At 49.9% G+C, this 21,971-nt stretch overlaps 1 protein-coding gene across 1 annotated transcript in view; it reads left to right on the forward strand.

Moving 5' to 3' along the window:
- The window catches only part of PPP1R16B (protein phosphatase 1 regulatory subunit 16B), a 120,499-nt gene that overhangs the window by 74,362 nt on the left and 24,166 nt on the right, over nucleotides 1–21,971 (forward strand). Inside the window, exons 3-5 of the mRNA XM_031656774.1 lie at nucleotides 11,891–11,961; nucleotides 18,119–18,262; nucleotides 20,078–20,079. Of these exons, the coding sequence (XP_031512634.1) occupies nucleotides 11,891–11,961; nucleotides 18,119–18,262; nucleotides 20,078–20,079 (217 nt within the window). The remainder of the gene's footprint in view (nucleotides 1–11,890; nucleotides 11,962–18,118; nucleotides 18,263–20,077; nucleotides 20,080–21,971) is intronic.

Here is a 21,971-nt window from a genome sequence, read left to right on the forward strand (position 1 = left end):
GAAGGGGAAGGAAGGGAGAAGAAGAGAGAGGGAAGGGTCCAAGGCACACAGTCTTTGCAGCTTTGGTGGAGAAACCTTACAGGTCCATATCATCTTCACGGTAGCTGAGTTAAATGCAGTTCTCCCTCCCTTTGAGGAAATCTAATACACAAATGTCCCCTTACACATTAGGAAGTGATGCCCCACCTCACCCCAACCTCCATGTCTCAGAAAGACTATACATTGTGAAAAGGATTAACTGCAGGCCTACTTTGTACATCAGTTTCCCGGGTATCTTTAGTTTTTTATTCTTAGAATTAAAAACGTCTTTTTAATTTGTTCATTCAGTTAACAAATATTTGTTGAGTGCTTTCTCTAGGAGCTGCATGCCCCAGATAAGAATTCAGACACGAGTTGCCCACATAGAGCTTATATCCTAAAGGGTGTGAGGTCACTTTTCCTGCATACACCCAATGCCAGATGTAAGTTACATGGGCAGAGGCATCTGGGTAGCTGATGTGAATCTCTGTCAACCCCTTTTGTCTAGTAGAGACATATGTTCTGGGCACGGAGGTTCTAGAAGGGAGAAGGTTTATAGCTACGTGTCTGGGGTCCCCTTGGCCATCTTGTCCTGGTGATGCTAAGGGTATCAGAGATGGTAGGAGAGGAACTGGCCTCTTTGTTCAAGCCAAAGGGTGAAGATTCTCTCTGAGAAGAAAAAGTCTGTGGCCCAGCCGGGACGCTCTTGTCCAAAGGAAGAAGCATACAATAGCCCAAGAATAGATGTTCTGGCTGGTTCTGAGGCTTGGGTAGAGGCCAGGTAAGCTCCATTCACTTCTGCGGTCATCTGAAATTGACTAGGGGCCTGAACTGCATCACATAGAGAAACATGGTAGCCAAAAGATGGTCCTACTCGCCCTACGCCTCCAGAACTTTAGTGTTGTAAAGACACAGACAAATTCATATATGACTATAAAATAGTGTTAAGTATTTTTGGAGTTTGGGGGGCACAGCAATCATATGAGAAGGGTGCCTGGCCCAGCCTGGGAGATCTGCAGGAGGCTTTGTAGAGGAAATGACATTGAAGCTGGGACTTGGAATCTAAGTAAGAATTAACCAGGTGAAGTGAAGACAGAGAAAGACAGGCAGGGCTGGGCGTGGTGGCTCACGACTGTAATCCTATCCCTTTGGGAGGCTGAGGCAGGAGGATCACTTGAGCTCAGGAGTTCAAGACCAGCCTGGACAACATGGCAAAATGTCATCTCTACAAAAATCCAAAAAATAAAAATAAAAAAATTAGCTGGGCATGGTGGTGCGCACCTATACTCCCAGCTACTTAGGAGGCTGAGGTGGGAGGATTGCTTGAGCCCTGGAGGTCGAGGCTGCAGGGAGCTTGATCACGCCACTGCAGTCCAGCCTGGGTGATAGAGGGACCTTGCCTCAAAAAAAAAAAAAAAAAAGGAAGAAGGAACAGCACATGAGAAGATGCACAAGAGAGGGTGGTATGGAGTGTGCCTGGTAGGGTGTGTGGTGGTTAGGAGGGATGATGCCGGGAAAGACAGGCAGATCACATATGGCCCAGAAGGGCCCAAGTGGCCAGTGGCCTTCCCCCTTCCTTCCCCTACGCAATGATTGAGCACCTACTGTGTACCAGACACTGTCCTCAGCACTGTGGGTACAGTGATGAGTGGGACAGATGCTGTCTTGACCTCACAGACCTCCCAGGCTGGCAGGGGAGTGAGATCCCAGCAGACCTAGTTTGGAACCCCTTCCTCTTCTTTTTCTAAAGTTGAGATATAATTCACATACTATAAATTTTACCCTGTTTTTGTTTGTTTGTTGTTTGTTTGTTTTTTTGGCAGAGTTTCACTCTTGTTGCCCAGGCTGGAGTGCAATGGTGCGATCTCAGTTCACTGCAACCTCCACCTCCCGGGTTCAAGTGATTCTCCTGCCTCAGCCTCCTGAGTAGCTGGGATTACATGTGCCCACCACCACGGCAGGTTAATTTTTGTATTTTTAGTAGAGGTGGGGTTTCACCATGTTGGCCAGGATGGTCTCAACCTCTTGACCTCATGATCTGCCCGCCTTGGCCTCCCAAAGTGCTGGGATTCCAGACGTGAGCCACTGCACCTGGCCAAAATTTACCTTTTTTTTTTTTTTTTTTTTTGAGACGGAGTCTCGCTGTGTCGCCCAGGCTGGAGTGCAGTGGCCAGATCTCAGCTCACTGCAAGCTCCGCCTCCCGGGTTCACGCCATTCTCCTGCCTCGGCCTCCCGAGTAGCTGGGACTATAGGCACCCGCCACCTCACCCGGCTACTTTTTTTTGTATTTTTTAGTAGAGACGGGGTTTCACTGTGTTAGCCAGGATGGTCTCGATCTCCTGACCTCATGATCCGCCCGTATCGGCCTCCCAAAGTGCTGGGATTACAGGCTTGAGCCACCGCGCCCAGCCTACCCTTTTTTTTTTGAGATGGAATTTCACTCTCGTTGCCCAGGCTGGAGTGCAATGGCGCTGTCTTGGCTCACTGCAACCTCTGTCTCCTGGGTTCAAGCGATTCTCCTGCCTCAGCCTCCTGAGTAGCTGGGATTACAGGCATGCGCCACCATGCCTGGCTAATTTTGTATTTTTAGTAGAGACAGGGTTTCTCTGTGTTGGTCAGGCTGGTCTCAAACTCCTGACCTCAGGTGATCCACATGCCTTGGCCTCCCAAAGTGCTGGGATTACAGGTGTGAGCCAGTGTGCCCAGCCCCAAATTTACTCTATTCTGTGGTCTTTGCTACAAGATCTTTCACAAGATTGTACAACTATCACCAGTGTTTAATTTCAGAACAATTTCAGCATCCTCAGAGGAAATCCTGTACTCATTAGCAGTCACTCCCCATTCTCCTTCCAGTCCCCTGACCCCTGGCAACCACTAATCTGCTTTCTCTTTCTATGGATTTGCCTATTCCGGACATTTCATGTAAATGAAGTCACACAACATGTGGCCTCTGTGTCTGGCTTCCTTTACTTAGCACGATATTTTCAAGGTTCGTCCATGTTGTCACACATAGCCATACTTTATTTCTTTGTATGGCAAAATACTGTTCCATTGTATGGAATCTTGTTTATCCATTCATTAGTTGATGGAAATTTGGGTCTTACTTTAGAGATATGGCAACTAATGCTATAAAAACATTCATATGCAAAGTTTTGTATGGACATATATGTTCATTCCTCTTAAATATATACCTAGGAGTAGAATTGCTGGGTCAGGTGGTAATGCTATGTTTAACTTTTTAAGGACCTGTCAGTCTGTTTTCCACAATGCTGTGCCATCTTACATTCCCACCAGCAAGGCCCGAGGGCTCTGACTTCCGTGCGTCTTCACACGGTTGTCCAACCCCTCCTCTTCTTGAATGGGCCAAGAGTGATACTATCTATCTGGTGAAGAGCAGGGAGTTGGCGCCTGGGGCCTGAGGCTTGGTCCTGGGAATGTGACTTTGAGGGAAGCCCGTGTCTTTCTGGTCCACCAGGGTGAGTCACCACCCAGGATCTCGGCGGAGCTGCCTGGCAGAGGGGCGGGCTGCACCAGCCACTGCAGAAGCCACCATGCGACTTGACTGAGTCTCCACCCTCAGCTCCAGGCTGCTGGGCTTCCCTGGGAGCAGCTATTTCTGGCTATTTCTGCTCCAGGGAGGAGCAATGGTGGGTGGAAAGGTTGCAATTACTCGGTGGGGTGATTTTGGAAGTGCACTGCCTTGGGGACACAGGACAGCTTTGACTTGGGAGGAGAGCAGAGGGGCTGCTCTGAGAATGCTGACCCTTTGGCATTATCAGAGCAGAGGGCTGGGCTCACAGCAGTCCTGACAGCACCTTGAAGAGGGCGAAATAAGTCTTTGCAGACTGGGCTTTTCATGCAGGAAGTGCAACCCAGTGGGCGGGATGTGGCAACATGAGGCAGGCCACCATGGTGCTTGGAAGCAGGGGCAGGCTGCTGTCTACCCACAGTGGAGATGCAGCAGGAAGACCAACAGAGGTGGTGCTGGACCTCAGGCTCAGTGTTCACTTCTGTGCCTCAGTGACTTCATTTGCAAATATAGTAAACACAAAGGCTGCAGCAATGCCTGTTGGCAACTGTCTTCTTTATCACATGATGTTCTGGAACACTGACCTTTATTGGCAATGGTCTTGACCTTTCTCTTGGCTTTTTGCCATCCCTGTTGGCTTTCTTCATGATAACATCTGTGTCCACCCTGTATGTCTCTCTGCTGTATATGTTTCCTTCCCTGAGTCCTTGTTTGCTACCATTTTAGCAAAGTGGTTAAGGGTTCACTCTTCAGAGCTGGCTGGGCCTGGGTGAAAATCCCAGCTCTACCATTCCCACCCAGGTGTCTTTGGGCAAATCATTTCATGTATTCAAACCTGAGCCTCAGTTTTCCCATCTGTAAATTGGAGCAATAATCCCAGGGAGTTATTTAATAACAGCAGGTTACTTATCCTCGTAGCTGGATTATGAGGACTAATTGACTTGATGGATATGAAGGGCTTAACACAATGCCTGGCACACAGTTAGTGCTGGGCTGTAGAAAGAGCAAGGGCACAGGGCAGAGAGAATGAGGAGTGGGGTCCTGGACAAAGGGACATGCTGAGTCCCCTGCATCCAGCCTGCAGAGGGGACAGTGTTGGGTGGGACTGAAGGACTCCTGTGGTCAGCCTGCAGGTCTGGCAGTGTTGATGAGGGAGGCTTAAGGAAGGGTGTCTGCTGACTCGTTTTTTAAAGTTTGTTTTGTTGTTGTTGTTGTGTTAAGAGACAGTATCCTGCTCTGTCATCCAGGCTGGAGTGCAGTGGTACAATCACAGCTCACTGTGGCCTCGAACTCCTGGCCTTAAGTGATCCTACCACCTTGGCCTCCCAAAGCATTGGGATTACAGGTGTGAGCCACCACTTCTGGCCTCACTCAATTTTGTACAAAAGTCACAATCATTGCTTTTCATTCCTGAGTCATGCTCCTGCAGTGCCCGTGTCTGTGGGACTACGCTGAGAAATAGTTTCATGGCCTCAGGAACAGGTAGCTCCATGGGCAACAAAGTAAGTGCTGCTGTGAAGGACAAAAGCAGAAATGCAGGGTAGTGTGGAGAGAATAGATGGGGAAGCTCAATGGAGACTGAGGCAATCAAGGAAGGCCTCCCAGAGGAGGTGACATTTTGGCTAAAATCTGAAGGATGAAGAAGAGTTTGCCGGCCCAACAATGGGAAGAAAGAGGGTTCCAGGCATAGGAAACTATGTGTAAAGGCCTGGAGAATTGGAGCTCGGTTTTTGTTTTGTTTTGTTTTAGGAAATGAGAGGCCAGTGTGGCTAAACCAATGAGGGATTCAGGGAGTGATTTCCAGGTGAGGTGGGTGTGGAGCAGGCAGGGACTAGATCATGCCGTGCCTTGGAGGCAGTGGGAGGATGAGGCCTCATTGCTGGGCACTGGGCAGGAAAGGAAGGAAGAGAGATAGGAGGGTAGGCCTTGTGAGTGAACATGACACTGCAAGTCACATGGCCAGGTGGCAGCAGCTCAGCCCCAGGGCACCCCCCATGGAGATGCAGATTGCCCAAGGTCCACCTTCACTGGGCAGACACCTCTGTCTGGCTGTCCCCGTTTCCCCAGAGGAGGAGCAGGAGCCACGCCTGTGGTCGCATGTCACTGACCATCTCGAGGTCAGGAAGATTCTTTGTGAGACGGCGTGGGTCAGATGCCAAAGAAAACACAAGCTTGTCAGCGGTAATGTCTCCCTGCAAAGGCAGCCGCCACCAGCTTCCTGCTGAGACGGGCCGGCTCAGCCTCACTTGCTACAGCTGGAGATGGAGAGGACCAGATGGCCCGTTTGGCCCAGATTCCAGCCAGATTGCCAGGGAGGTGTGGGCGGAGCAGCGGGGTCGGCGCCAGGAGCAGGGATACGTGAGTGAGGAGGGCGGGAGCCACCTCTTTGCCATCTCAGTAGGGTCCTGCCTGCATCGGGGGTGGCGGGGCACCGACTGTGGCCTTACGGTGGTCCGTGAACCAGCATATGCTCAGAGCTCCCTGGAGGGAGACTGCCTCTGTCATTTTACCACCAGTGCTAAAGCTCTTGAGACATGCAAGATGTTGATGGTTGTATTCCCAGCACCCAGCACAGGCTGGGACACAAGCAAGAGCTCACTGGTTGGTTTTTGTTTTTACTTTTAAAATAAATGCTAACAGTAACCAGGGCCTTGTCTTCCTTAACCCCACAGCAATGCCATGGGGGAGCACTGTTGTGATCCCCATTTTGCAGATGAGGACATGGAGGCAGAGAGGGGGAATAACTTGCCTGGAGCTGCAGCTAAGCAAATGCATGAGAATAAATGGGTCACTCCGACGAACTGATGGCTGAGCCTGGGACTTAGGGCTTTGTGGGCAGGGAGCTACCCTGAGTGTGGGCAACTGAGAGAAGGTGTGGACACTCCTGGCCGAAGGAAAGAAGTGTGCCTTTCTCGTCTTTGTGCTCCCTGAGCTCCAGGCAACACCTTAGACCCAAGCCAGCTTCCTCCGTTGTTCCAGGTGCTCCAGAAAGCAAGAGATGAGCCTGGAGAGGTAGAGAGACAGGACCCCTGGGCATAGCTGAGCAGGCTGCACACTGCATAATTCCAGGGCACTCTATTCACACAGACTATGATGAGAACAGTGCAAGGTACTGTTATGCAAGCGTATTTGCATATTGCCTTGGAATTATGCAAGGCAGTAGCTCTGTAGGCAGGACCACACCATACAGGACTTTGAAGACCAGGGGTCTGCAAACCGTTTCTGCAAAGGGCCAGATAGTAAATATCGTAGGTCGTGTGAGCCATACAGTCTCTGTTGTACCTACTCAAATCTGCTGTTGTAGGGTGAAAGCAGTCATAGGTGATATGTAAATGAATGAGCGTGGATGTGTTCCAATAAAACTTTATTTACGGAAACAGGCTGCCTGCCAGATTTGGCCCACAGGCCATAGTTTGTCAGTTCCAGTGAAGGTCATGGAAGGATTTTGAACTTCATCCCAAGAGCACTGTGGAGGCTGGACGTGGTTGTGTGTGCGCTTGGAGTCTCAACTACTCAGAAGGCCGAGGTGGGAGGATTGCTTGAGAGCAAGAGTTTGAGGCCAGCCTGGGCAACATAGTGAGGCCCTGTCTCTTAAAAAAAGAAAGTGGTGGCCAGACGCAGTGGCTCACGCCTGTAATCCCAGCACTTTGGGAGGCCGAGACAGGCAGATCACGAGGTCAGGAGATTGAGACCATCCTGGCTAACACGGTGAAACCCCGTCTCTACTAAAAATACAAAAAATTAGCTGAGCATGGTGGCATGTGCCTGTAGTCCCAGCTACTCGGGAGGCTGAGGCAGGAGAGCTGAGATCACACCACTGCACTCCAGCCTGGGCAAGAGAGCGAGACTCCCATCTCAAAAAAAAAAAAAAAAGAAGAAGAAGAAGAAGGCTGGGCATGGTGGCTTGTGACTTAAATCCCAGCACTTTGGGAGGCTGAGATGGGAAGATTGCTTGAGGCCAGGAGTTTGAGACCAGCCTGGTCAACATAGTGAGATCCCATCTCTATATTTAAAAATAATAATAATAAAAGAAGAAGAAAAGAGCAAAATGGAGCCATGAGAAGATTTAAAGCAGGGAGTCGGGGAGGCAGGTTTACATTTTAAATGGCCTGAAAGAGCTAATCCCTCAGCAGAGTAACACCGTTTCTTCTGTCCCATTTGCAGATCCTTGAACTCTTCTGTCTTCAAGAAGAGGCTTGGCCTGGGACTGCAGGGCCTCTGATACATAGACAGTTCCAGAAGCAGAGGTCACTGCTGTCCATTTCCCGTTACCCTCGTCCCCAAATCAGCTCTCAGCACAGATCTCGACATGGCAGAAATCCAGAAATGTTGGTTGCCATTCCTGGCCTTAGGGCAGAGTAGAATGGTCCACTGGACACCTGCCTGGGCTTTGAAATCAGAGAGGCCTGGTGCCAAATCCCTGCTCCTTAATTTGGCCACGTGTGACTGAGCTACACCTTCCTGGCCCTCTGTCTCTTCTTCTGCATAAGAGGAATAATTATAGATGTGAACCCATAAAATAAAGTGATTCTGAATTGAACAAGATGCAAATGAAAGGCTTGGTAAGAAAACATTATTTTATTTATTTATATATATTTTTTGAGACAGAGTCTTGCTCCGTAACCCAGGCTGGAGTGCAATGGTGCAGTCTCGGCTCACTACAACCTCTGCCTCCTAAATTCAAGTGATTCTCCTGCCTCAGCCTCTTGAGTAGCTAGGATTACAGGCACGAGCCACCATGCCTGGCTAATTTTTGTATTTTTAGAAGAGACAGGGTTTCACCATGTTGGCCAGGCTGGTCTTGAACTCTCGACCTCAAGTGATCCACATGCCTTGGCCTCCCAAAGTGCTGGAATTATGGGCATGAGCCACTGTGCCTGGCCAGAAAACATTATTAATATAATAATCATTTTCTTACTGAACTCTAGAGGCAGGGAGCCTGATTGTGCACTAGACGGCGAGGACTTTGCCCCTGTGACTAGGTGCAGAGCCGGGCCTTGGGCTCCTAGCTACATTGGAAGTAGCACTGCTGAGGCAGCCTTGGCTCATGAGTACTAAGGGCTTCCTAGAGAGGGGAATGATTTGTCCCACCTCTTGGGCTGAAAATAACTGCCCAACATCAGGGTAATTACATGGCTTGGATTCCTGCACAGCACGGAGGACACCCCAATAATTACTGTGCACAAACACTGCTTTTGGCAGCTGATGCTTATTTTCTGCCTCAAAGAGTATCTCCTGGACAGGAAGCTTATTCTGCTACCCATCCCATGGGAATTGAACCCCTAGCTAATGTGAGCAGAACCATCCAGAAACCCATCCTAGTCAGGGACATAGTGGCCACTGCTCCTCTCCCAAAGGCCATCTGTCAGGCTCAGGGCACCCCCACTCACCCATGGGCAGGTTGGGCTTTGGTGATCAGTGGCTTTGCCATAATCTCCTACATGGTCCTGAGGCTAACACCAGGCACCGGGTCTGTAGGAGGCGCCTGTGAGCAGAGAACTGCCTGCTACAGACATGAGTCTTCCGGAGTCAGCCCTTGAGGGTGATCTGCTTTGCTCAGAGATGGGGAGGCTTTGTCCTTGGACTGAACTAGAGGGCTGCCAATTGGGTCAAAGTCCTAGAGGAGTTCTTGAGGACTTACTGTGTACCAGGCTTTAGGGATAGAGTCATAAGTACCAGGTCATGGTTCTGCCCTCGTGGGGCTTAGTGTCCAATGAGCAGATACACTCAAAGCCCATAATTAGTTATATAATTGTAGTTGTGACAAGGCTGTAAATGAGATGTATAGGAGCTATGGGTATATATAACAGGAGCCTGGGGAGTTTGAGCTGAGACCTAAAGGATGAGGCGTGGGGCTGAGGTGTGTGTGTGTGTGTGTTAGTGTTAGAGGCAGATGCATGGATGATGGTGGTTGGATGGATGAATGAATGAGTTTTCCAGGCAATGGGAACAGACTATGCAAAATCTCAGAGACCACAAGAAGTGGTGTGACTCTGTAACTGACAAAAGACTCTTGTGGAAAGTGTTAGGAGTTTAAGAAATGAGAGTGGAGAGGTTAGCAGGTAGGATGATTGTGCACAGCTGAGCAAGTTGTGTACTGGACAGCTCCAGAGGATGCCAGTCTTAGAAACCATGATGTGGATGGTGCCCCCTACAATTGTACAAGCTGGAGGTCTGCAGGCAGGGCTCACATCATGCAAGAACTTGTAGGCCATAGGAAGAGTTTTGGACTTTATTCCCAGAGCAATGGGGAGCCATGGAAGGATTTTAACAATTTGTGATAGAGCTAATTTTCATTTATAATGCCCCAAAGCAGCACTGTCCAATATAACTTTCCAGGAAGATGAAAATGTTCTATTTCTACACTTTCCAGTATGGTAGCCACCAACCACTTGAAACAGCACAGCATGCCTGAGAAACTAAATTTGAAATGTTAATTCATTTAAGCAGCCATAATAGCCAGATGTAGCTAGTGGCACCGTGTTGGTCAGGACAGCGCCAAAGGATCTGACCTTACTGGACAAGGTCCTGTCATGCTTAACCCATACTGGCTATGCATACTGGGCAGGTCTACTGGAGATGCCACCTCTTGCTGAGTGGTGACCTCAACCTCCCCTTCATGCAGGGCCTTGGTTCACACTGAGGTCTAGGGTGCAACTGGGACTGTGGTTTGGGAACTGGGCCTCATGAGGATGGAGCTGAGGGGCTGTACCCCCACCCCATTCACTGCTCCTGAGCCCTTAAGGACTCCTCCCTTGCCTGCCAGCGTCTTTTTCCCCTGTACCCCCTGGAGTTGCTGACTGGGTTTTTTGTCCTGCGGAAGGGATAGCCTTCTCTCCACCCTGCCCGGCTCACTTCTAATTTGTTTCCCCACAGCAGAAATCAACGAGGAAGCCACCTCAGCCCTGCCCTGTGGCATGAACCGTAGTGTGGAGATAGTGTCTGCGGTGGGGATTAGGGGGTGTGGACTTTGGCTTCTGTTTCACAGGGAGCCAGACTTGGCTGGGGGTGGGAGGAGGCTCAGAGGGCTCAGGGCCAGCCTATGTATCCTATCTGCAGTGCCTGGGCCTCCATGCCTGGCTTCATCAGCGCGATGGCGCGAGGGCCACACACACAAGCCAGCTTGCTTATTCAAGTTCGTCCACTTGCCCCACAAACGGCCACACTCTGTTCACCCCTCTGGCCTAGAGGTCCGCTTGCCCAGTAACTGCACAGTCTACCTTTGGGAAACTGGATCCAGGGAAGATCCTACTGAGGCCCTGCAAGCAGGCTCGGAGCCATTTGGACAGGAACAGTAGAGGTGTGGCCTGGAAGGGGAGCCAGGGGCTCGAGTGGACTCATCCCACTGGCCCCCTAGACTCCTCATCCATGGGGAAAGGCAAAGCTGGAAGGCCTCAGATCACCCTGCTAAAGCCAGAGCTGGGGTCCCAGTTGCCAAGCCAGGGAAGGGGCCTGCAGGGCTGCTGGGTGAGCTCCTCTCTTCTCTCCCTTTGCACTTGGGTTCACGGGAGAATTAGGGCCTGAATGGTGGCGGGCAGAGGAGAAGGGAGGAGGGTCACAGTGATAAGGGGAGGGGGCTTATCCTAAGCAAGAGGGATTCCAGGCTGTCGGTGCTGTTCACTGTGGCCTCCCTGTCCACCCAGAATCCCTGAAAACACACACACACACACACACACCCCTAGACAAAATTCTAGGGATTGGGGATGGTTAAAACCTCTGCTACCCTCCTTCCTCAGGGCTCAGTAGGGCCAAAGAAGGGGCATTTGACACCCATAGGTGAGCCATTACCTGCTGTGGGTACCCACAGTTTTAATAAAAATCACCACAGCTGCCAGAGCAGGAGTTCACTCCCAAACCACATGCAGGCCACTGTGCTGAGTCCCCGGCATGGCTCACCTCGATGACCACTCACACTGTCACCGTGAGGAGGATGAACATCATCCCCATTTTGCAGATGAGAAAACTGAAGCACAGAGAAGGTAGTGTCTTGACCAAGGTTGCACAGCCAATGAGAATGGTGCCCAAATTTGAACCTCCAGAGTGTATGCTTTCAATGACTAGAATGTGCACCCTCTGGACAACAAATGTAAATTGCTTAGCTCAGTGCCTGGCATACAGGAAGTACTGAAAAATTGTTAGTTCTTGTTATTGTTATCCATAATAAGACAGGCAGTGGCATCCACCTCTTGGAAATTCTGGGCCTCAGTTGTCTCATCTGTAAAATGGGGAGGTGTTACTGCATTCCTCATGGGCCTGGGGGAGAGTGGGTCTTACCCAGGCCCCTGCATGCCTGCACACCCAGTGTGCAACGGGAAGCTCACTCCTGTACCCTCCTATTGCAGTACGCTACTTCCTGAAGAATAAGGTCAGCCCTGATTTGTGCAATGAGGACGGACTCACAGCCCTACACCAGGTAAGGCTGGGCTCGTTGGGGCTCCCGGGCTCCCTGCTCCTTACCTGGACAGGTACCCTGTTTCTTGGCACTTTCCTGCTCAGAACTCTCAGGGAGGAGGGAATGAGGGAGGGAGGAGGAGCTGCAGCTGGCCCATCTGAAAGGCTCTTGTCTACTTTGGAGACACGCGTGTCTGTTACTGCCATCCTACAGAGCCCTGTGTGCGCGCAGACGCGCCTGCACATGCAGGCTCTGTTGACAGGGAGCCTTTGTTCACTGCACCCCTCCTACCCATGAAAGCAAGTGTGTTTGGAGCTTGACAGTGTACGAAGCACATTCACACTTAATCAGGACATCCCATCCACCCTGGTGACAGAGGCAGTTGGCGGGACTTATGTGACCTGCCCAAGGTCACATGATCTTGATTTATGGCCCTGAGCCATGTGCTATCATGACATGTCCTTTCCAAGGCAGAGGGATGGGTCCAGTCCTCCTTGCTGGGGACGGCTGCTCTGGCTGTCACCTTTCACATGGATGCTGCTACAGCCTCGTAACTGGTCCCCAGCATTCAGTCTGGCTCTGCCATAATTCTGTCTCCACACAGCAGCCATGGGGATGCTGAAGCCAAAACTCTCTTCGTATTACTCAAAGTTCTCTGATGTCTTCCTATAATGGAGGGGATAAAAACAAACTCTGCCACAGTGCACAAGGCCCCACGAGGCGGGGCTCGCACCCGATCTTCCAAGCCTCCTGGCTCTCGGGGCTCCAGCTACACAACTTCTCAGGTCCTTGGACCCACAGCGCTCCTCCCCACCACACTTCCCACAGCACTTGGTGCTTTCACCCATTAGCTGCCCTCCACAGCAAGAACTTCAGAGCTGTGCTGTGATGGACATACCCTTTGTCTTCTGAAGGCCCTCTTCCTTTGTAATTAGTCATTGTAGCCATTGATGTCATCATTTGATGCTGACTTCTCCCCTACTCAGACGCTGAGCTGCCCGAGGGCACAGCCCATGCCTCTTGCTTATGGGTGTGTCCTAGCATCTTTCCCCATGCTGGCATACAGCAGGTACTCAATATGTGCATGCTGAATTAATGCATGAACACACCAGAGCCTCCCTGTGCCCGAGTTTCTAAGTAGATGGACTTGAGTGAGAGGCCAGGCAGCCAGAACCCTGGGCTGGTGAGGGCCTCTCCACCTCCATGCAAGGGCCGGGGTGGGATGGACAGAGACTGGCCACGCCCTGCCCACAGGCCCCAGGGGCAGGTCCCTGTGTGTCCTCTTGATTTCTCTCTCACAGGGCCTCAGGCATCCACTCTTAGGCAGCTGCCTCAGTACCCTGTCTCCATCTGCCCTTGGAAACTCCCAGACTCCCAGCTCCATGAACTCTAGAGGGCCTGGGACTCCACCAGGGAGCGGAGAGCAGGTGGCTGCTGTAGCTTGCCCTGAAGTGGAGACCCAAATGCCAATTTCCAAGGCTGGGTAGCACCCACCAGCCATGGGCATGAGGACCAAATGTGTAGGCTACTTCCTACTGTGTGCCAGAAAGGTGAGGACGTCAGGACTGAGAGTCAGACTTGTGGCCCAGAACTGTCACCCACTAGCTGTGTGACTGTGGGGAAGTTACTTAAGCTCTCTGTGCCTCAGTTTCCTCATCTCTAAAAGAGGAATAACAAGTATCCATCTCATTGGGTGGTTGTGAGGATTAAATGAACACACGTAAAACTCCTTTAAGCAGTGCTCAATACTGGATAAATATTATCTATTATTATTTATTAAAAGTTATTATTAAAATGTATCATGTGACCACTTATCTGCAAATTACTTCAGTTATATATTTCATTTTGATCCTTACAACAAACCTCAGAAATATTATCATCCCCAGGCCGGGCATGGTGGCTCATGCCTGTAATCCTGGCACTTTGGGAGGCCAAGGCAGGCAGATCACCTGAGGTCAGGAGTTCAAGACCAGCCTGGCCAACATGGCAAAACCCTGTCTTTACTAAAAATACAAAAATTAGCCGGGTGTGGTGGCGGGTGTTTGTAATCCCAGCTACTAGGGAGGCTGAGGTATGGAGATTTGCTTGAACCTGGGAAGCAGAGGTTGTAGTGAGCCAAGATCATGCCACTGCCTTCTAGCCTGGGTGACAGAGTGAGACGCTGTCTCAAAAAAAAAAAAAAAAAAAGAATTATCATCCCTATTTTATGACTGAGGAAACTGAGGCAGCCTATTCAATAGAACTTTCTACAATGATGGAAATGTTCTGTGTTTCTGCAGTGCACAGTACAATAGCCACCAGCCACATGCAGATCTCCAGCACTCGAAATGTGGCTGATGTGACTGAGGAAATGGATTTTGAATTTTATTTAATTTTACTGGATTTAAAGAAACAGTGGCTGTAGTATTATACCATGCAGCTTGGGGAGGTGAAATCTTGTCGAAGGCCAAACAGTGATTGAGTGTTGAAGCCAGGATTTGAAACAAGGTAGTCTTAACTGCTCTGTGGACACCACAGCTGCAATTCTCTGAACCCCAGGTCTCCCCTTGAGTTGCCATCCCTATGCAATGAACTCTTGAGTGGCACCCTTTTTTTAGCTTGGGGTTCCCGCCACCTCACATAGTGCTTCTTCCTTGTTGGTCACATTGCTTTCTCAGGACCAGTTTCTCCTGTGGGTTCCTAGGCCCCTGGGGATGCATGGTCAGGGAGGCGGGAACTCACCAGGCTCCGAGTTTAGCTGCATGAAGCTCATGGCTGACCAGCTGAAACCCACACCCCACCCCAACCACCACCTTTGCCTTGGGCCCCATGTTGAGATCCCTTTCAGGGAGACATCCACCCTCATCAGCCTGTGGGCTTCCATTTATTTTTTCAACAAGTACCTATTGTGTACCCACTCCATGCCAGGTATCTTCTGGGGACAGGGCCCCAGAAGTAAGTTAGGCAGAGTCCCTGCTCTCAGAATTCAGAGTGTGCTGTGGCCACAGGCACATAAATCATAATAGAGGTAATGCAGTGTGGTCAGCCCTTGCACAGAGGCAGCTTAAAGCTGGGAACCGAAGACTTGACCCAAAGGGGAACTGAGAAAGGCTTCTAAGAGGAAGGGATATCTGAGTTGGGTCTTGAAGGATGAGTAGGAGCTTGCTAGCTAGAAAAGGGTAAGGCAGAACATTCAAAGCCAAGGGAATAGCATGTGCAAAGCCTTGAGAAAGGGGCTCAGCATTTCAAGTTTGGAGTCTAGAGGGTTCCGTGTGGCACAATTAGAGAGCAGGGAGCCTCAGGGAGAGGTGCAGGTGGTGAGACTGAGAAGGTTAAGAACAGGGCCTTTGGAGTTAGACTGCTTGGATTTCAATTCATTTCTTACTCCGTGTGACATTGTGCCACCAGGTCTCCTTGAGCCAGTTTCCCCATCTATAAAAGGGGCCATTTCCCCATCTGTAAAAAGAGCAATCCTCCTTTTTTTTGAAGATTAAATGAGGCAATGCATGGCCAAAGCTTAGCAAGCTGCTTGACTCTTGTAAGCCCTCAAAAAGTATTTGACATTGTTATTGACAATGTGATGTGACATGTTATTACTGTTGTTGCCGGGGCTGTTGTTATTGTTATCACTGCTATTGTCACTGTTGCTCCAGTGCAACAAAGGAGATGGGGGCACATTAAGAAGAACTGCCCATGCCTGGCAAAGGAGTGTGGATTTTCTTCTCTTGGCAACAGGGAGCCCTCAGAGGTTTGTAAATGCAGAGCAACATGATTAGATTAATGAAGAAGCTCTCTCTGGTCGAGGGTGTTAGGAAGGGGAGTGACAGGGAGGTAGAGAGAGATGATGAAACTTCATCCAGGGCAGAGGGTGGGGACAGCGATTTAGGAGATGTGCGATTCATACCTGGTGATAGATTGAAGGTGGGAAGGGAGGAGGTGGGAGGAGGTGGGAGGAGGCGACTGACTGCCAGGTGCCATTTCCCACCTCAGCCACCGCAGAGGAGGAGGCCCGCCCACTCCACCAGCTACCACCTACTCCATGTGCGCCCCTGCACCCAGCCCCCAACGCAGCCCTTACTCAGGCTGGGTCTCCCAGGTATAGACTGGTCCAGCCCCTGGACATTGTCTCACAAGACTCTGCCATTCTGGGCACACAGTCCCCTCCCGCTTCAACCTGAGGCTTCCACTCCACCCTCTATGTTTCCTGCAGTCTCCAGGGGTTGGATTTCTGGCCCTCTTGCCCCTGACCCCAGGGGCTTCTCAGTGGCATCTCCCAGTGAAGGCCTGGAGATGTTCACCTTCCATCACAGCCTCGCTTCGTTGCCTTTGGCGCCCTCTGCCGGCCGCGCCGTGCTGCTGCGTGGTTCTCCCGCCCACCTGAGGCAGCACTCAGCCGCTACAGAGTCACGTCTTTCCCTGCCTGTCCGGAGAGATGTCCTCAGACCTAGCCACCGTCCCCCCCCCCCCGCCCCGCAAAGACTGGCTGGCGTGAAGAACCTGGTCTCTGGTTCAGCAAACGGCTACCCACATGTCCTGGTATATATGCTGAGCCCTGGCTTCCCTGGGAATAGGCGTGGGGCTGTGGTGCTGCCCCAACCCACGCCCACACCCACCTGGGGCCGTGGGCTTCCACAGCTGCTCCCGCTCCTTCTGCTGGCATCTGGACTCTTCTCTATCCCCGTGGTCGTTTCTGGAGGCCAGACCACCATCATCTCTTAGCCGGGTGACTTCAACACAGCTCCTCGCTGTCCCCTCCCAACGTGCACACATGTGTGTGGGCGTGCACGCGCACACACACAATCTGTTCTCCACGTGCAATCAGAGGAGTTTGTTGTTTTAAAAGCAAAGCCTGATTCCCTTTCAGCTGCCAGAACTCAGTGTCTCCCATTGCACTGAGGACCAAGTCCCAAGCCCTTATCTGGATGGGCATAAGCCTTTGAGCCTACAGTTCCCCGTTGGCTTCCCAGAAGTCACCTCTCTAGGGGAAGAAAGCCTCCTCCTGCAGTCTGTAAAGTGGCTCCCTGTCTTTCTCCTCTCTCCCGGCCTCTCCCACCCTGGCGCCTAGCTTGACACCCCTCTGTCTCCCTGGGATCTTTTCCTCCCTATCCCTGGAGTCTGGGGGCTACCTGTGTTGGAGCCTGTGTTCTCTCTAGGAGGCTGCAGGCTGCTGGCCCTTCCTCCTTTTTTTTTTTTTTTTTTTTTTTTTTTGAGAGACGGAGTCTTGCTCTGTCGCCCAGGGCTGAAGTGCAGTGGCTGGGATTCTCCACTACACTGCAGCTCACTCCGGTTCACACCATCTCCTGCCTCAGCCTCCTGTGGCTGGGACTACAGGCTTCCCGCCACTGCTCCCGCCGGCTTTTTAAAATGTATTTTAGTAGAGACGGGTTTCACCGTGTTAGGATGGTCTCGGGATCTCCTGACCTCGGGTGGATCCACCCGCCTCGGCCTCCCAGTGCTGGGATTACAGGCTGAGGCACTGCCAGCCCAGCCGTGGGTTCTTCTTCCTCTCTACCCTCGATCGCCCTGGAAAGCGCAATCCTGCAGCATACAGGCAGGAGCACAAACATGGCTGCCCTCGCAGGGCATTATCCCATTCCTGAACACTCACGTGGAGCTGGATTCTTTCGAGGGGAGTCTTGGTTACTTGAAGGCTTCCCCAAGATCTGAGCTACTGGGTCAGAGGTTCCTAAGTCAGAGGTTTCAAGCTATGATCTTGAAACCACTTTGGAGGCCACTGCTGGGAATGGGGACACCCCGCCCCGCAACACACACACACCCCTGCCTCAACCCAAGCAATCCTGCTTGGATTTACTGGTCATCTAAGTGAGAGTTCTCCATACAATTTTGTTTGGAGAAAGCCTTCTGGGATTAAAAAAAAGTTTTAAAATCTCATTCAAAATTTTGTCCCATTTCAGTGATACTTGCAAAGCACGTTATAGCTGACAGAGTGTTTTTTACCTGTATATTTTTATCTTATATATTATTTACTTCATTTTTGCTCACAAGGAGACTGAGGCCCAGAGAGGTTAAGTGGCTTGCTCAAGGTCAAGGGCAATGCTTACAGTGTGAACATCATGGAGCTGGATTCAAACTTAGGCCTTCCACAGTCTTCCTCATGGCCTCCAGGGGGAACCTGGCATGTCCTGACCAGGGCCCAGGGTCCTGCCTGGAGCTGACTCTGCCTGTGTGTCCCTCCCAGTGCTGCATCGACAACTTTGAGGAAATTGTCAAGCTGCTCCTCTCCCATGGTGCCAACGTGAACGCCAAGGACAATGAGCTGTGGACACCCCTCCATGCTGCAGCCACCTGTGGCCACATCAACCTGGTGAAGATCCTTTTTTCTGTCGTACGTCCCTTCCTCCCTTCCTTCTTCCCTCCCTTCCTCCCTTTCTTCTTTCTTCCCTCCCTTCCTTCTTTCTTCCCTTCCTCCCTCCTTTCCTTCTTTCTTCCCTCCCTCCCTTCCTTTCTTCTTTCCTCCCTCCCTTCCTCCCTTTCTTCTTTCTTTCCTCCCTTCCTCCCTTTCTTCTTTCTTCCCCCACTTCCTCCTCTCCTTTTGTCCCTCCATCTCTCCCTTCCTTTCTTTTCCCTACCTGCCTCCCTCCCTTCCTTTCTTCTTTCTTCCCTTCCTCCTTCCCTCCTTTTTTGCTTTTCTTTCTTCCTCTCCTCTTTTTTTCTCTCTCTCTGTCACTCTTTCTCAGTATCTCTTAGTGCTTGTCACTTTCTTTCTCCTCTCATCCTCTCTTCATCTCAGTCTCTCTCTGCTTCTACCTCTTGCCCTCTCCTCCCCTCAGTTCCCCCTTACTCTCCCCATCTCTGTGTGCCTGTTATTTTCTTCTTCTGTCTCTGTCTGTCCTTCACTCTTGGTCTTGCTCTGTATTTTCCAGTCTCTTTTTGTTTTCTCTCTTCTCCTTTCATGCTCTCTTTCTCCCCAATTTTTTTTAGTGATAAAACACATATAACATAAAATACCGCCTTACCCATTTTAAGTGTGCAGGTTAGTGGTGTTAAGTACATTCATACTGTTGTGCAGCCATCACCCCCTCCATCTTCAGAACGACTTTCATCTTGCAAAACTGAAACTCTGTACCTATTAAACAGTAATTCCCATTCCTTGTCCACCCCTGGTTCCTGGCAACCACCATTCTACTTTCTGTCTCTATGAATTTGACTACCCTAAGCACTTTATGGAAGTGGATTCGGAAAGGCCAGACGCGGTGGTTCACGCTTGTCATTTCAGCATTTTGGGAGGCTGAGGCAGGCAGATCACCTGAGGTCAGGAGTTCAAGACCAGCCTGACCAACATGGTGAAGTCCCATCTCTGCTAAAAATACAAAATTAGCTGGGTATGGTGGCGCATGCCTGTAATCCCAGCTACTTGGCAGGCCCAGGCAGGAGAATCACTTGAACCCAGGAGATGGAGGTTGCAATGAGCTGAGATCACGCCATTGCACTCCAGCTTGGGCAACAAGAGCAAGACTCAACCTCAAAAAATAAATAAATAAATAAATAAATAAATAAATAAATAAATAAATAGTGGATTCAGCTGGGCATAGTGGCTCACGTCTGTAATCCCAGCTACTCGGGAGGCTGAGGCAGGAGAATCGCTTGAATCCAGGAGACTGAGGTTGCAGTGAGCCGAGATTGTACCACTGCAATCCAGCCTGGGCGATGGAGTGAGACTCCATCTCAAAAAAACAAGAAGTGGATTCATATAGTGTCTGTCTTTTTTTGACTGGCATATTTCACTTAGCATAATGTCCTCAAGGTTCATCTATGTTGTAGTATGTGTCCGAGTTTCCTTCCTTTTTAAGGCTGAATATACTCCGTTGTATGTCTATACCATGTTTCACTTATGCATCTGTTTGTTGATGGACACCTGGGTTGCCTCCATGTTTTAGTTATTGTGAATCATGCTGTGATGAACATGGGTGTACAAATATCTCTTGAAACCCTGATTCCAGTTCCTTTGGTTATACACCCAGAAGTGGAATTGCTGGATCGTATGGTAATGCTATTTTAAATTTTTTAAGGAGCTGCTATACTGTTTTCCACAACATTTTACATTCCCACCAACAGTACACAAAGGTTCTAGTTTATCCATATCCTTGCCAACACTTATTATTTTCTGCTTATTCTTTTTTGTTATTAGCCATACTAGTAGCTGTGAGGTGGTCTCTCACTGTGGTTTTGATTTGTATTTTTCTATTGATGAGTGATGTTGAGCATCTTTTCATGTGCCCATTGTCCATCTGTATATCTTCTTTGGAGAAATGTCTATTCAAGTCCTTTGTCCATGTTTGAATTGGGTTGGGTTTTTGTCATTGAATTTTAGGATTTCTCTATGTATTCTGGAGATGAATCCCTTATCAGATAGATGTAATGTTTTCACCCATTCTATGGGTTGTCTTTTTAACTCTGTTGGTTGTGGCTTTTGCTGCACAAAATTTTTAAATTTTCACAAAGTCCAATTTATCTACTTTTCCTTTTGTTGCCTGTGCCTTTGATGTCATATCCAAGAAATCACTGCCAAATCCACTGTCGTGGAGCTTTTGTTCTATGTTTTCTCCTAAGAGTTTTACAGTTTTAAGTCTTTCATTTAGGTCATGGATCCAGTTTGATTTAAATCTTATATATTATATTGGGTAAGGACCTACTTCATTCTTTTGCATATGGATATCCAATTTTCCTACGCCATCTGTTGGAAAGATGATTGGTCTTTTCTCCATTGAATGGCCTTGGTACCCTGTCTGAAATCATTTAACTGTATATGTGAGGGTTTGTTTCTGGACTCTATTCTGTTTTATTGGTCTGTATATTTGTCTTTATGCCAGTCCCACACTGTTTTGATGCTAGAGTTTTGGAGTTCGTTTTGAAATCAGGAAATGTGAGTCCGCCAGCTTCGTTCTTCTTTTTCAGGGTTATGTTGGCTATTCAGGTTCCTTGAGATTCCCTATGAATTTTAGAATAAGCTATTCTAGTCTGCAAAAAAAATCACTGAAGAGCTGGGCGTGGTGGTTGACACCTGTAATCCCAGCACTTTGGGAGGCCGAGGTGGACAGACCACTTGAGGTCAGGAGTTCGAGACCAGCCTGGCCAACATAGTGAAGCCCTGTGTCTCCTAAAAATTAAAAAATTAGCTGGGCGTGGTGGTGCATGCCTGTAATCCCAGCTACTCAAGAGGCTTAGGCAGGAGAATTGCTTGAACCTGAGAGGCAGAGGTTGCAGTGAGCTGAGTTCGAGCCACTACATACCAGCCTGGGTGATGGAGCAAGACCTTGTCTCAAAACAACAACAACAACAACAACAACAACAACAACAAAATCATTGTGATTCTTAAAAGTAATAGCAAGAACCACAATTACTTTTGCACCAACCTAAATAATAATTGGTATTACCCAGAGTTAGGCACTGGGCACACAGGGATGCAAAAGTCCTGGGGAGCCAGGAAGAAAGCCAGGGGGTTTAAGTACCAGAGTTGAGACAGAGCCAGACCAGGGGACTGATCATCTGAGGGCAGGGAGTCAGAGAGAGTGGCCAAGGGCAGGTAGCCTTTTGCACTGGTCTTGGCAGAGCAGCAGGAGCCCATCGTTGGCTCCCGCGGGGATGGAGATGACAGTACTGCTGCCCCAGCTCAGAGAGCTGGATGAACTTGCTCTGGGGCGTACAAGAGCTCAGAGAAGTCACAGTGGAGGGCTGTTAGGCCACAGGACTGGATGGTGGCCCATGCCTACATCTCTGATGGGAACCTGAGTATGGTTAATTCTGCTAGGAGCTTCAGGCAGTCACAGCCTGATCAGTGATGGTGCCAAGAGGACAAGGAAAGTGGTGCCAGCCTGGGTCAGTGGGTCCCAAAGCTGATCGGTATTACAATCTCCTGGGGCATGGGTTTAAAACACAGATTCCCATGCCCTAACCCAAGGACTTTTTCAGGAGGGCTGGAGTGAAGCCCACCCAAAATGCTGCATTTTATTCCCATGGTCCGCAGGTAGTTCTGCCACAGGGCATCCAGGGCCATTCTCAGGAACCACTGGCCCAAAGGGCAAATTCTTCCA

The sequence above is a fragment of the Papio anubis genome, chromosome 16 (assembly GCF_008728515.1).
Source record: "Papio anubis isolate 15944 chromosome 16, Panubis1.0, whole genome shotgun sequence".
In the NCBI taxonomy this organism is placed as follows: domain Eukaryota; kingdom Metazoa; phylum Chordata; class Mammalia; order Primates; family Cercopithecidae; genus Papio; species Papio anubis.